The sequence below is a fragment of the Dicentrarchus labrax genome, unplaced genomic scaffold (genome assembly GCF_905237075.1).
Source record: "Dicentrarchus labrax unplaced genomic scaffold, dlabrax2021, whole genome shotgun sequence".
Taxonomy (NCBI): Eukaryota; Metazoa; Chordata; class Actinopteri; family Moronidae; genus Dicentrarchus; species Dicentrarchus labrax.
In genome coordinates this window covers 7098056-7111172 of record NW_026136720.1, presented here as the reverse complement: position 1 = coordinate 7111172, position 13117 = coordinate 7098056, and the positions used below count along the sequence as shown (strand labels likewise).

General features: G+C 43.8%; 1 protein-coding gene across 3 annotated transcripts in view; it reads left to right on the top strand.

Moving 5' to 3' along the window:
• Positions 1 to 2053: 2053 nt before the first annotated feature.
• Positions 2054 to 13117, top strand: part of dusp8a (dual specificity phosphatase 8a) — a 44213-nt gene continuing 33149 nt past the window's right edge. The window contains exons 1-2 of one of the 3 annotated variants that reach the window (XM_051381904.1): positions 2054 to 2376; positions 8740 to 9149. In XM_051381904.1, coding sequence (XP_051237864.1) covers positions 8913 to 9149 — 237 coding nt within the window. In that variant the 5' untranslated portion in view covers positions 2054 to 2376; positions 8740 to 8912. Of the gene's footprint in view, positions 2377 to 2612; positions 2744 to 6216; positions 6350 to 8739; positions 9150 to 13117 lie in introns of those variants that run through there. The other 2 variants (XM_051381903.1, XM_051381905.1) reach the window with 2 other exon arrangements.

Below are 13117 nucleotides of genomic sequence, written 5' to 3'. Positions count from 1 at the left end.
TGACACACAAGCCTCCCTTTAAACCAGAGCATCAGTAAAGCTATCACTGTGTAAAGTGTGATCTAAATGTAAAATGTAAAGATTGTATTGAAAACGTAAATTAGAGATTTAAAGCTCCGGTTATGTCAGAGCTGCGTTGGCTTCATGTTGTGACAGTGCAGTTAGATATTTGTACCACTAGGTGTCAGTATTTACAATGTAATTGCACATGCCAGTAGCTCCATCACCCTGCATCCATCTGCTTACTCACAAGCACGTTTAGATTGCAGAGCCACAGAACAAAGGCTTTCAAACAAACAAAGAGAATTCATGATAGTGGATTCAAACACCCAACAACCACCTATTAGAACAGTTTTATTCGGTGGTTAGAAGGGATGTGATAATCAGAATATTGGTATTATTGTGCTTATTCGTTATTTCGCTTTTTTGCTATATGCCACAAAAAAAAACTCTTAACAGTCTGTGGTGCAAATATTTTGCTGTTAATGTACAATTTGGAAAGTTTGTATTAATGTGATTTTCATGATCTTTTGTAGTTTAGTTGGTTTCAGCTGAATTGTGGTTGGTGGTAGAGTATGTGGTTAAAACATCGTCTTCAAGAACATATTCAAAATTAAATGAATGGTATCTAAAGAGGATTGTAAAATATTGTGCATCTCGGCGTACAAACCTGGGCTAACATCAGGACAGCTCTTACAGGCGCAATTCAATTAAAAATGTCCCGTGCATCAGATCATGTCATGTGCATTTGATGAAGACCACATGGTGTAAATAAAATCAAAATTAGTCCCTGCACCTAACAGGCTAAATAATAATTAAAACACCATGTAGAGTATATATATATATATATATAGATGAGTATATATAATACAAAATGTTTCTTTACTGTATGCTACTTTCTTTTCCTACAGGTGTGGAAGCAGCATTGTGCTACTTTGTTCTGGGTCAGAAAGGATTTACTCTACACTTCATTTAAATTCACAATTAAAAAAAAAGAATCTGTTTGTTGTTTTTTTTAATCTATTTTAATCACTAAGTGAGTGCTCTGCAAGGATAGGATTTTGTTACAATATCTGTGAGAGATTTGGGTTTAACACAACTCAGCCATTGTATAATGTTTTTTATGACAATCTATATACAGCCGGGTGACAAATTAAAGGAAAATCTGAGAGAATTACCGGAGAAAGATGACAAATGCAGATGCTTTTATAGAGGACAAGTCACTGAAATGTTTGATGAAAATTATGTGAATCAATTGAACACCTATGGGGAGACTAGGAGGTTTGTTTTGGTTGTTCCTTTTAAATTGTACATGGAAACGGATAAATAACCCATAGAAACAGTCTAGATTATGAAAGAATGCAACCATTAGCACAATATAACATTGATTTTATTTATTTATCTTTTGTTAATGTTAGGGGGTTTTTTTGTGCATATTTTCACTCACCCGAAAATGGGCTAGTAGTATTCGCACACTGTCCCTTGACCTCTGCTGCTCGACTTCAGGGAGCAGGGATCATTATGAAATTAACATAAGCCACCGAAGAGATGCAGAGTTTGCAGTTTCCAGTCAGTACTGGCCCACAGACGGGTGAGACAGCGGTATTAAAATTATGCGTAACTACTAATTACTTAATCACTCATTAAAAATTGGACAATCACGGTGATGTAAAACTACTAAATGTACCGTGGGTTAATTGCTGTGGCACGCTTCATGAGCGCGTCTCCTTTAAAAAAAAAAAAAAAAAAAAACGGACTGTCCCTTTAATCCGCGGATCAAGCACTGACGTCACCTATCCCTTGAGCCGCCTGCGCTGATTGGCTGAAAGTGACGTCAACCTCATATTTTTTTTTCACTCCCCCTCCCTCCCCCTCCCTCCCTCCTGAACCATGACCTCATCGCTTTAGTTCAAGAAAGTGCTAAAGTGCACCTTCTGTAACTAACCACCCCTCCTCTCTCTCTCTCTCTCTCTCTCTCTCTCTCTCTCTCTCTCTCCCCCTCCCTCCCTCTCTCACTAACACACACACACACACACACACACACACGTTTTTAAACTAACACCTAGCCTAGCATCGCTAATCTGAACCGCACTTCCACGAGCCGGACCACGCATCAATCCAACGGCTGAAGGAGCGGTTAGTGTCAGTTAGTGTCAGTTAGTGTCAACCGCTCCTTCATGTCTCGTTTGCTCGTGGCGCTGTCACCCTCTTGTCAGCTGTACCTCACCCCTCCTCACCCCTCCTCACCCCTCCCTCCCCTATCCTCACAGCACAGGTAAACACCGGCCAGCCTACATGAAGACACAGCACCGCCCGCCGTCCCCCTCACGCATGGAGGCCAGTTGAGTACCGCACAGGAGCCGCGTGGAGCCCGAGGTGAGTGTGTTTGTATTGATTAGTAACAACAACAACAACAACAACAACAACAACCCCTAGAAACGCTGCTGTTACCAAGTGCGTTGCTACCCTACAGAGCTAACGTTAGCGGCGGTTGCTCCCTCTCCTCCTCCCCTGCTGCGGCGACGCTGTCAGCGCGCACTCTCCCCCCTCCGCCCCCCCCGGTCCTCACTCACCTCCCCTCTCTCTCTCCACACACACACACACACACACACACACACACACACACACACCCCCTTTATGTGCGCGCCCGTCTTTATAATGGGAATTAAACCCGTCCAGACTGAAGTTATCGATTCTTTTATTTTGAAAAGCATCTGTTCATTCACCGTCCGACCATTTGAAGGTAGGTAAAGATGTTTTTTTTTTTTCTTTCTCCCTCCTTCCTTCCTCTCCTCCTCTCCTTCTCTCTCTCTCTCTCTCTTTCTCTCCTCTCTGTATTTTCTGTTTAATTTGCGCGCTGCTGCTTTATAATCATCACCGTCAATGGAGTGCTTCATTTTTTCGCATGCGGACATATCCACGCGTCATAACAACACAGAGCAGGTCCCCCCCCCCTTCTCCCCTCCACTCAAACTTATATTTCTTATAATAACATTACTTGATGCTTAATTATGTAACGTTTTGCAAAGGCAATGCCCGCTGTCCGCATTGTGTGCTATTCTTATATCTAATTCTAGGTCGGTTTATTATAGTGCGCACCCTCCATCGTTGTTATTAACGCTATCAAACAGGGCCGACAATGTCTCATCTATTTTTCTTTGTCTCTTTATTGATCACAATATCGAAAAAAAACGAGACCCGCACGTTTTTTTTATTTATTTTTATTTATATCCTATTTTTAGGCATATCAGGTATTCTTTTTGCATCCGTATTCATTTCGTAATTATTGTTGTGGAAGAGTCCGGGGTTATCCCAGTTTGTTATATGAGCCCGCAATTTGCAGCAGCCCACTGCCAGAGTATTGATTAAAGGGCACCAGAAGGCTTTATATTTGGTTATGTTGTTTACAGTATGATGGGGCTTCTGAGATTGATTTTTCCAAATTACATGATCACTGTAACAGGAGCATTCATGTTTTTTTGTCCCCCCCATTCCCTGTATTACACACCCCTGGCTTGTCACTCTACTAACCTTATTTGTGATGAACACATTTATTATTTACATCCAGCCGCTCACATATATTGCTAGCAAACCACATAGGCATCCATGAATAAGTGTTTTAGATGAATTTAAGATGAGTTGTATCTGATTGTGCAGTGACAGGGCAAGGTAGTTCAAAACACTCAAATCAAAACGCTCGATTAGGTGATTAATTGTTATTAATAGCCAAACATTCTCGAGGATTTTCTGCTTTTCTTTGTCTTATGTGATAGTAAACTACATATATTTAGGTTTCAGACTGTTAAAACAGGCAGCTTGGGTGTAAGGGAATTTAAACTGATTTGTTTTTCACAATTTTTTTGTGTCTTATAGAGCAAGCAATTAATTAATTAGTCAAAAAAACTAAAATGATAATGATAATTTAATGATTTTTGTTGCAGCTCTATACACTCAAAGTTATTTGCCTTCATTTCAAATAAATATGGTCTAATTTGGCTAAGAAATAATGCAAACTAATGTGACAAAAGAGGAAATAGGTTAAGAATACTCTTATCAGATTAGCTCTCTGGTGACTAATAACTATCCCACCCATGTTTTGAGGGCGCTATCAGGATACGCAAACATGATCTCTAGTTCTTGTGTCCTGTGTTGATGGTGCTGGTCTGGAGTCCCCTTATTGTGGTTCGAGCTTTAAAGTGTTAATGACGCATACGCTCAGAGGAGACAGTGTGTAAACATACGCACATGCAAACCCTTTAATGCATGAAAGAAGCTTGTGGCACAGAGTAAAGGCCATGAGATGCTCTGATGATGTAATTGTTTGTGGTCTAAACAAACAAGCTCATGACTCTCAATTGTATGAAACTACAAGCCAGCTTTATATCAGTACATCTACTTTGAGGATCTGGCCACAGGTGACGTTATGCAGAAGTTAATGAATAACCTGGATGGTATTACATCAGTGTTAGTTGCCCTCCAGTTGCTCTCTTTGTGTTTGCCTCTCTCTACCTGATGTGTGATATGGCATTATTGAGCTGTCCCATCATGCTTAGCTCACAGTTTCTTTTGTATGAGGGGGGGACCTATGAATATGTCTGCGTGGATTATCTGTTTTATGGACCTAAAGTTACTTCCTCAACTTTGTTTTTTTATTGAACTATTACAAAGACGCTTTTTGTTATCAGTCTTTTGTTATCGGCCGTAAAGAGAGTAACAGTAAAGTCTGTTGATGATTTGTGAGACTGTGCTCTACTTGACAAGCCAGGGGGAAATGTATGGATCTCTGGGATTTCCTCCTTCCTCTCTTGTTTGAAAACAACTTATTACAGTCATTTTTCAGCATATATGCCTTTAAATCTGTAACTAACAATTATATTGATCATCAGTTCAGCTTGTTGAGTAGTGTATGATTAATGATTTAATCAGTCTTAAAAAAAGTCAATTAGAAAATGTATCACACCTGTTTTTGTACGATTTTGAAGAGCAGGTTAGACATGAGAGTCACACTTTTCCTGTGGTTAGGTTTGATACATGTGTACGCTCTGTGTAAACACAGGTTTGTTATGTACCCTTGCATTCATGGTTGTCATGCTATTAATGACACACAACTGACAATTTCAGTGCTTTGGAAGCACTGTAGGTAAATTCAGATATTCAAATTCCCCCAACTAGATAAAAAAAAATCCTTCAAAATGGACCAGTTGATCCTGTTCTTCTGCCTTCAGCCAGTAGTCGAGGTGTAGCTGCATTGCTTCACCTTTGACGAGGTGCACAACCTTGTCCGCCTACATCTTTTGTCCATATGCAACTGTTTGCACATTCTCTACGTTTTTTGGAGAAGCGATCAGAAGAAAAGATGTTAAATTTGCTGTCTGAGACGTGGGCCCGGACCTAATCTCAGAGATATTATTAATCAACAACTTGTAGACACCATAACTTCAATGTGCAGCTTAAGTTGAGACTCTATTCTACAAGTGTATGTAGCACTGTCAGTTTTAGCTCTCGCCCCTCTTGTATCCTGATCTAGCGTCAGCAGCACCAGTAGCATCCCATCACAATCACCCTCCCCGTGCCCCCTGCTCACCCCAACCGGGCTGTTTCTATGGCAACAACAGAATCTGCTCCGGGCCTGTATGCACTGCCTCTGTCTCTTCACTTTCTCTCCTCTCGGCTTGTTTTCCTCCGTTCAGCCAGAGCCTCTCAGCAAGCTCCTGGCTGCTGCCTATTTTAGTTTGAGGAGCTTGTTTGTTTTTTGCTCCTTATTGTTCTTGCCTGGATGCAAGATGGAGGAGGAAAGATGGTTTTGCATAAGGGGGTTGGGTTGTGGTTGTTATGCTGAGTAAGCATACTGAGGTTTGTACTCCATCTCTGGATCATTCAGTATCTTTTTTCCCCCTCTTTCCATATTCTGATATTCCCTGTCTCTATCTGTCTCTCTGTTTCCTTTACTTCCTCATGTCATCTCCTCTCTACATTCCCCCTTCTTGTCCACACAAACAGGGCCCACTGAGAGCGAGGTTACCGTCGGATGATTGTGTAGCGGCGCAGAAAGGTGCAGAGTGCACCAGTCTCTCCCTCTCTGCTGCCGCCACACATGTAAACCTGCAGAGTCCTCCCCTCCCCGTCCCCGTGCGCCGCACAAGAGCAAGAAACAGAGTGATAGAGGAGGAAGGAGGGATTCAGAGAGAAAAAGTGAGAGGCTGGGCGGGTGGGAGAGCAGTCGCCATTAGACATATGCAGCGTCAGATGCTGTGCTCAGCAGCAGGGAAACAGAAAAAGAGGGAGACAGATTCAACCCCTGGAAGCTGTGTTGTTAGCTCCTCGGCTAAAGGGCTCCGCACCATATAAGGTATGGTATAACAGGTGATGGGGCAGGTCGTAATGTGGCAGGGGTTGTTTGTGGTAAGGGAGCGCTGGCATTGCAGCTACGCTTAGTATTTCTGCAGAATGGCTGCTGGGGTGCACATCAATGGGAAAAGTGGGGAAATGTCACTATGTCAGTATGCTGGTGTCCTGCATCGCTGCAGGTCACAACATTGTGCTTAAAGAATGAATGCAGAAATCCACATTCAGTCATCACCACGACACAGACAGATTAGATTGACTGGATTAGAAGTATTTGTCTGTGTTGCTAAGATGCTGCATTATGTTTGTGCAGAGTACTGTGTGTACCACATTCATACATCACTGACTGACTTGACTAACATATATATTTTATATAACCGAGACTTTTGTGTTCTGGCTTGTTTGTGTCTGCACATGCCTTTAGTGTTACAGTAGCTACTTTCTGATACAGCAGCTGTTTGGCTGTGTTTACAGTGCAGGCAGTTGTTACTGTCTATCTAGATTTTCTTCCATGTTCCTGTGCTGCTGTGCTTGCATCAGGCAGGTTGCCAGGCAGCATCAGCATGTGCACATCTATGTTCAGGCTTGGCCAGCAGCCTATAGGAGACATGTGATTATCTATTATACATTCACCTCTTTACGGGTTTGGTGCAGTCGTCTGCAGGTTAGTTTATGAGATATTAGCGAGTTCTCCTCTCTTTCAAGCAATGTCTTTCTCCTTTCTTCCTTGCTCCATCTTCACAATTGTCCCCTCCCTTACCTTGAGCTGGCTGAGTTGCTAGGCTGGAGAGATCCTCACTGAAAAACATCCTTTGTTACCTCAACCCTGCTCTCTCCCTCCCTCCGCGGCAGTGGTGTCAGAACAGAGGTGAAAAGTTGCAGAGCAGAGAAGCCTGGACGTCTTCCCACACGACACTACTGGTCAGGAGACCCAGTTTCTCCACATCTCCTCTCTCTCAGTCTCTGTTTTTCTCGCCCACCTTCTCAGCACTGTTCTGTTGTGCAAAAGGTTTTTCTTTTTCTGCTTCACGTAGACAGTTCTCTTTTGGTTCTTGTCGCCTACATGAAGTGATTATTATTGTTTTTGCTTCTTTTGCCATTTCCCCCTATCATTTCCCCTCTTTTTTTTCTTTATGAAGTGGACATATGTGTTGCTGATATGATTAATTTCATAGTGGCATAGTGTGAAGTGAGGCTTTTGTGTTTTTCTGCTTTATCTCCCTCCACTATCTGTCGTACTCTCCCTTTTCAACCAAGGTTTAAACCTTCATTTAGGCTTTAGGGTAAATGAGAGGAGGCCCATTTATTTTTCATGACAACCGCGTGCCTGTAGATGAATAAAACAACATGACTGCATTCACATTTTGACCTTCTCGCTTGTCGTATGACACCTGGTTGACCAAGGAAGTGGTCCTGAGCCTACACAGGGTTTCTATTCACATGTTCTCTCAAACAAATGGCACTGTGGTTTTTGCTTAAGTCATATGTAGCCTCGCCGACTTTCTCTCTCACACACGTGCTGTCATTGATCTTCCAACCCTGATAAATAGTTGCTTGTGTGTGTGTGTGTGTGTGTCTGTGTGTGTCTCACCTTAAATGTACAAGCGCTGTGGTGAACGTGAGCAGGGAGGAGAACAGAGTGATTAGTAGAGATAGATCGGAGGAGGCAGTTCATCAAGTTTGTGGACGGCTCTCTGGAACACACACACTCTCACATTCACACACTCATTCACACGCACACATACACAGGATGTCACACAGGCTGTTTGCCTGTGTCCAGACCTGCTCTCTGAATTCCCCTGGCTTAATTTATCTCACGCCCTCAGTTTCCTGTTTCATGAGCTACCACACAAGAGACCCTCGATCAACAACAAGCAGCCTTCACACACACTTAATACAGACACGCACACACCCACATTTTATTGTTGTGCATGTCTAAGTTAAGTCTTTGGCTTTGTGTTTGGATGTGTGATATTCCCTCAGATCTCAGGACTGATAAATCCCAGCGGATGATCCGGTTGGCTTTTATGCCTTTAAATAACTTTTATATTCATGTTCAGCATTGAGGCTATTTTTAATATTCAGGGTGCTCAAAGTCTGCCAATAAAAGATAATACAAATGCACAAAAATACAATGTGCACTTCACTGTGGTTTAGAAATGAATGCATCATTGTCACTGTCGCTTTGTAGCAGTGCTTTTATTTGTTGCACCCGCATGAGTGGTTTGAAGCTCTGGACGAGAGGTGATCATGCCCTTGATGTCTGATCAACAGCATCTCAAAGCTGACAGTGGCAGTTTTGAATGTTACTGCTGGCCAATAATAGCAATGAAATAAACCACTGAATGTCTTTTGTAACTTACAAATCTTCTCTCTTTGCCTCTTCTTTTTCAGGCAGCATGGATCTCTCAGCGCCTGCTCCGGTGGTAGCCCTCCTCCGCTGACCTCCCCTTCACCTCCTTCTCCCCATTTCTTCCTCCACCTTTCCCTCTCTCATCGACCCCTCTTCCTCCACACCCCATCCCTGACTACCTCACAATCTGTGACCACTCCGCCCCTCCTACATCATGGCAGGAGAGAAAGGGCCGACTAAGCGAAGCGCCATGGACATCAAGCGCCTGGCCAGCCTCATCCAGAGAGGAACGGGCCGTTTGCTGGTGATTGACAGCAGGACGTTTTCTGAGTACAATGCGTCACATGTGCAAGGTGCGGTCAACGTCTGCTGCTCCAAGCTGGTGAAGAGGCGACTGCAGCAGGACAAGGTGTCTGTCACTGAGCTGCTGCAACCCAATGGCAAGGTGAAGGTGAGTTAAAGCTCAGCAGACCTGACAGTTGATGCTTTTTGGATAGTAAGATGTGCCAGACTGGATTCAAAGTGTCTGTGTGGCAAGCTTCCACCTTGCTGATAAGGGCAAGACATTGAATCCCCACCAAGTTAATAATTCAGCACATTTTACCTTTAAAATGCCAAATTGTGGTTATTACACTTTGGTGTATTTCCCCAAATTCTGTTCAGTTCAGCAGGATTTTGTGGATTTCCTGGCTCAGTTCAAGTTTTTTTATGTAGTTCTTTGTGTGTTTAGTAAATTCCCTTATCCATAGACCCAACAAAATCTGATTATTTGACTTAAAAAGATGCATGGGCACTAAGTACACTTTTGGGATTTACAGGATTTCTGTGTGGCATACAAAGAAAAACCTAGTGACTCTTCTTGCAAATGAGGGTTGGAAGTTGAAATGGTGCATTTACAGTGCAGTGCATCGGGACAAGTCAGCATAATCTTGCTTGTTTCGGGAGAATCAGCACAGGAATGCAAAACACGAATACAGCAGGGACTCTTGTGACAAAATATGCTGTATATCCTGAGCCGCAGGAAATATGTTTGTCTACAGCTATGTTCAAGGGGTTAAAGTTTAGGCTATACTCTTTACTATAATTAAAATGTATGTATGTAATAGAGAGGGAAAAAAAACACAGACTGTTTGTGTTCCTTGTTACACAGAGATACAGTAGATGCAACACGTTGAGATAGTCAGGGCAAAGACCTTGAACCGGAGGTATCGGATTCAGAGAAGTTCCCATGTCAACAATTGTTTACCCTGCTGAAATGTCCTTGAGCAAGACACTGAGTCCGTAACATCTCCATGGGTTTCCTAGAACATTTCCAACATCCTGACCCATGTGCTACTGTGGTTTTAGATTGGCCTCCTCTGTGCTAGTCCAAGCCTGCACCACATTGGGGGGGTGCTATATTTGGCAGGCAGGCGGGCATACTGTAGGTTTGTTGCTTATCAGTGGCCCTGAAATCGGATCCTCGCGTTTTCCATGACTTCTCCTACGAATATGACAGCCTTTTTTCCATAGCCTGTCCACCCGTGGCACGCTGTCTCCAGTATTTTTAGTCGCTGTGTGAAACTGAAGGAACTCTGGGAGGGGAAACCTAAGCAGAGACGGCGGGGGGGGGGAAGTTTGTGTGTTTTATGTGTGGGATCTGTTTTGTGCTCTCATGTAGTTTGCGTGTGCACAGTCCACATCACCCAACATTTTTATGCGACAAGACAAATACATTAGCAAAGTTGTGGAGATAGCAGATGAATTTCCTGGTCTATTATTTTTAGGTTGTTTGTTTAACATTTAACCACGTTACACCCAGTGCAATAAAATGCAGATTCAGAGACGCCGATGACACATAACAGGTGATTGAAATTTCTTTCCAAGGTGTGACACATTGGGTTTTAATGGCAGCCAATAAAATGCTGGTGCTTTTGTTTTTGTTGCTTTACTTCCTAGTTGGCAGGAGCAAGTCTTAGAGTCTGACCTGCAACGCGTCAGTTGAACCTACTTATGAATGTGATTTATTACCTGCTCCCATTTCATGCCCCGTAGATACTGTCCTGGAGTTCTGGCAAACCAACTGACTCAGTATTTCCATTTTGTACACAGAGAACTTTAATCACCAAAAACATGCCCTGCCCAACAAACGACAAATAATGATACATTATTGCTTTGCCGCTCCTGTTGGATTACAGTTAACGCTTGTAGGTGACTGACACTTTCCTTATGGTCAGATGGTAAAATAGAGGAGAACTGTGGATTATTGTGGCTTTCCCAAGTAAAATGACCCTCAGTTCAGCTAATAGCATCTGTATAATTGGTACATTGGCTCAGAGGCACCATGCGCCGACTGTTTCGCACTGACTCTCTGTTATACCAATTAGTTTTAATTCAGCTTTATTGCAAGGGGTTCTGGCAGTGAAAGCCACATGCCTTTCTTCTCACTCAAAATGTACCACTGTTAACTGGACAAGGATCTTATACAACACCTCTTGTATTAGTGCATTCTGCCAGTTTTACATGTACCTGGATACAAAAGAAGCTGCTCAGCCTGAAGGCCACACGCGAGATCCTGCATCTCATGACTCATCCCAACCAGAGATCCAATTTTGCCCAAATAATGATTTTATTTTGGGTTGTGAGGATGCATGACCTACTCTTCCAGTCTACAGAAAACAGAAGAAAAGAAAAGCTGGAGCTGCAGGGCTGTGAAGTGTGAGAGGTTTTGGATCTAGTCAGACTTTGAGTTTCATTACTTTAGTCAGTGCAGCAAGCTTGAGTGTGTGTATGTGCTGGGTCTATTGGGTCCATCTCTGTGTGGGGCCCTGTGGTTGGCAGGTCTCACACTGTGGCACCCCATAGAGCCATGCTTCCTCCTGAATTCTCTCACTTTCAATTTCAATTTCATGACAGATCTGTCTGTCCGTCTCCTACAATCATAGCTTGCAGCTTCCTTCATCATTTATTTTACCTCTCCTCCTCCTCTCCCTATCTGGTGTTGCCCCATGGCTTGGTTTGTTATTATCCATTCCCCACCCCCAGTAAAGAGGATAAGGCTTGCGATTAATGCTAGGCTGGATAAAGCTGGAACTAGCCGTGTGAGAGAGGAGGGCCCGACGGACCCAGACTCTTTTGTTATTGGCTAAGCATGACATCATCCCTTTTGTGCGGCCACTGGCAGGCCGCGGGCTGGGCACGTGCAGACTAGCTGTGTGGTGTTAAAGCCGGCTCCCAGCTAACCCCTAACACACACACACACACACACACACACACACACACACACACACACACACACACACACACACACACACACACACACACACACACAAACGCCATCCTCTCTACCCCCCACATGGCTCTAAGCATCGCCAGGAGCTGCCTCAGCCAGCCAAGACAGCAAAGGACACCATTGTGGCTCTTTGTTGGGGAAGTGAATGCAGGAAGCGGGAGAGCAGCACTGAGGGTATTCATGGATGGGTGCTGCCTCCGCCTCCTCCCTGGCTGCCTCCCGCCTCACATCCCATTGAGTACTAATAGCCTGCATCCCCCAAGGCGCTGCTGCACTCACCCTCTTTCATAGAAGCTACCAACGCTTCAGTTAACTGAGCTGAATGAACATCCATGACCAGCACAGCAGCAATCAAAATGGTGTCCTCTTTCTTCTCCCTTTCACATCCCATCCCTTCATAACCTCTTTGTTTATGCTCTCTATTAATGTAGGTCAGAGGGAGTTGGATACAGTAGGTTAGGTGGTGGTGGACCTCTGCTGGGAGAGGGATGGCACCGGCTTAGTTGGGAATGGTGCTTCCTCGTGCCTTTACTGACAGGCTGGAGGGCAGGCGGCTGGTTTCTTGGCTTAAGCCTGGCTAATCCCTGCTGCTGTGGCGGGGACAGCCGGCCAGGCAGGCCTGACAGATGGACCAGAGGTTTTCACTACCAGCAGCCAGCCTGGGGAAGCACCCTTCCTCCTGCATGCAGGCATGGAGACCAGACCTCGGATGAATGGGACCCACAGTAGTAGAGAGGAGCCTACTCATAGAGACAGACGTTACTCTTACAAGCTGTCAGTGGAACTTAAATATTTATAACCACAGGCATGTTTCAAGTCTTAGAAGTTTTAGTTTTGTAGTTTTTGTGGCAGAGGATTTCAACTGGGCCATAAATTTGCTTGTGATTTGACATTTTTGGTGTAAACTTGAAATCCACTTGGTCGGCATACTGACCTATTTAAGTGGATCAGGTATCAGCCAGATGTGACCAATCCACATTAAAAACTCCTTTTTACCCCGTCAGCGTCCTTGTAAAATTCACTGATTACAGTGAGTTCCACATAGTGTGGTATACGTTTATATATGATATTTATATTCGGATCTGTGTATTGAATCAGTACTGGGTAGAAAAAGTGTTGCTTTCCTATTTTGTAGCTGTGGAGTGATC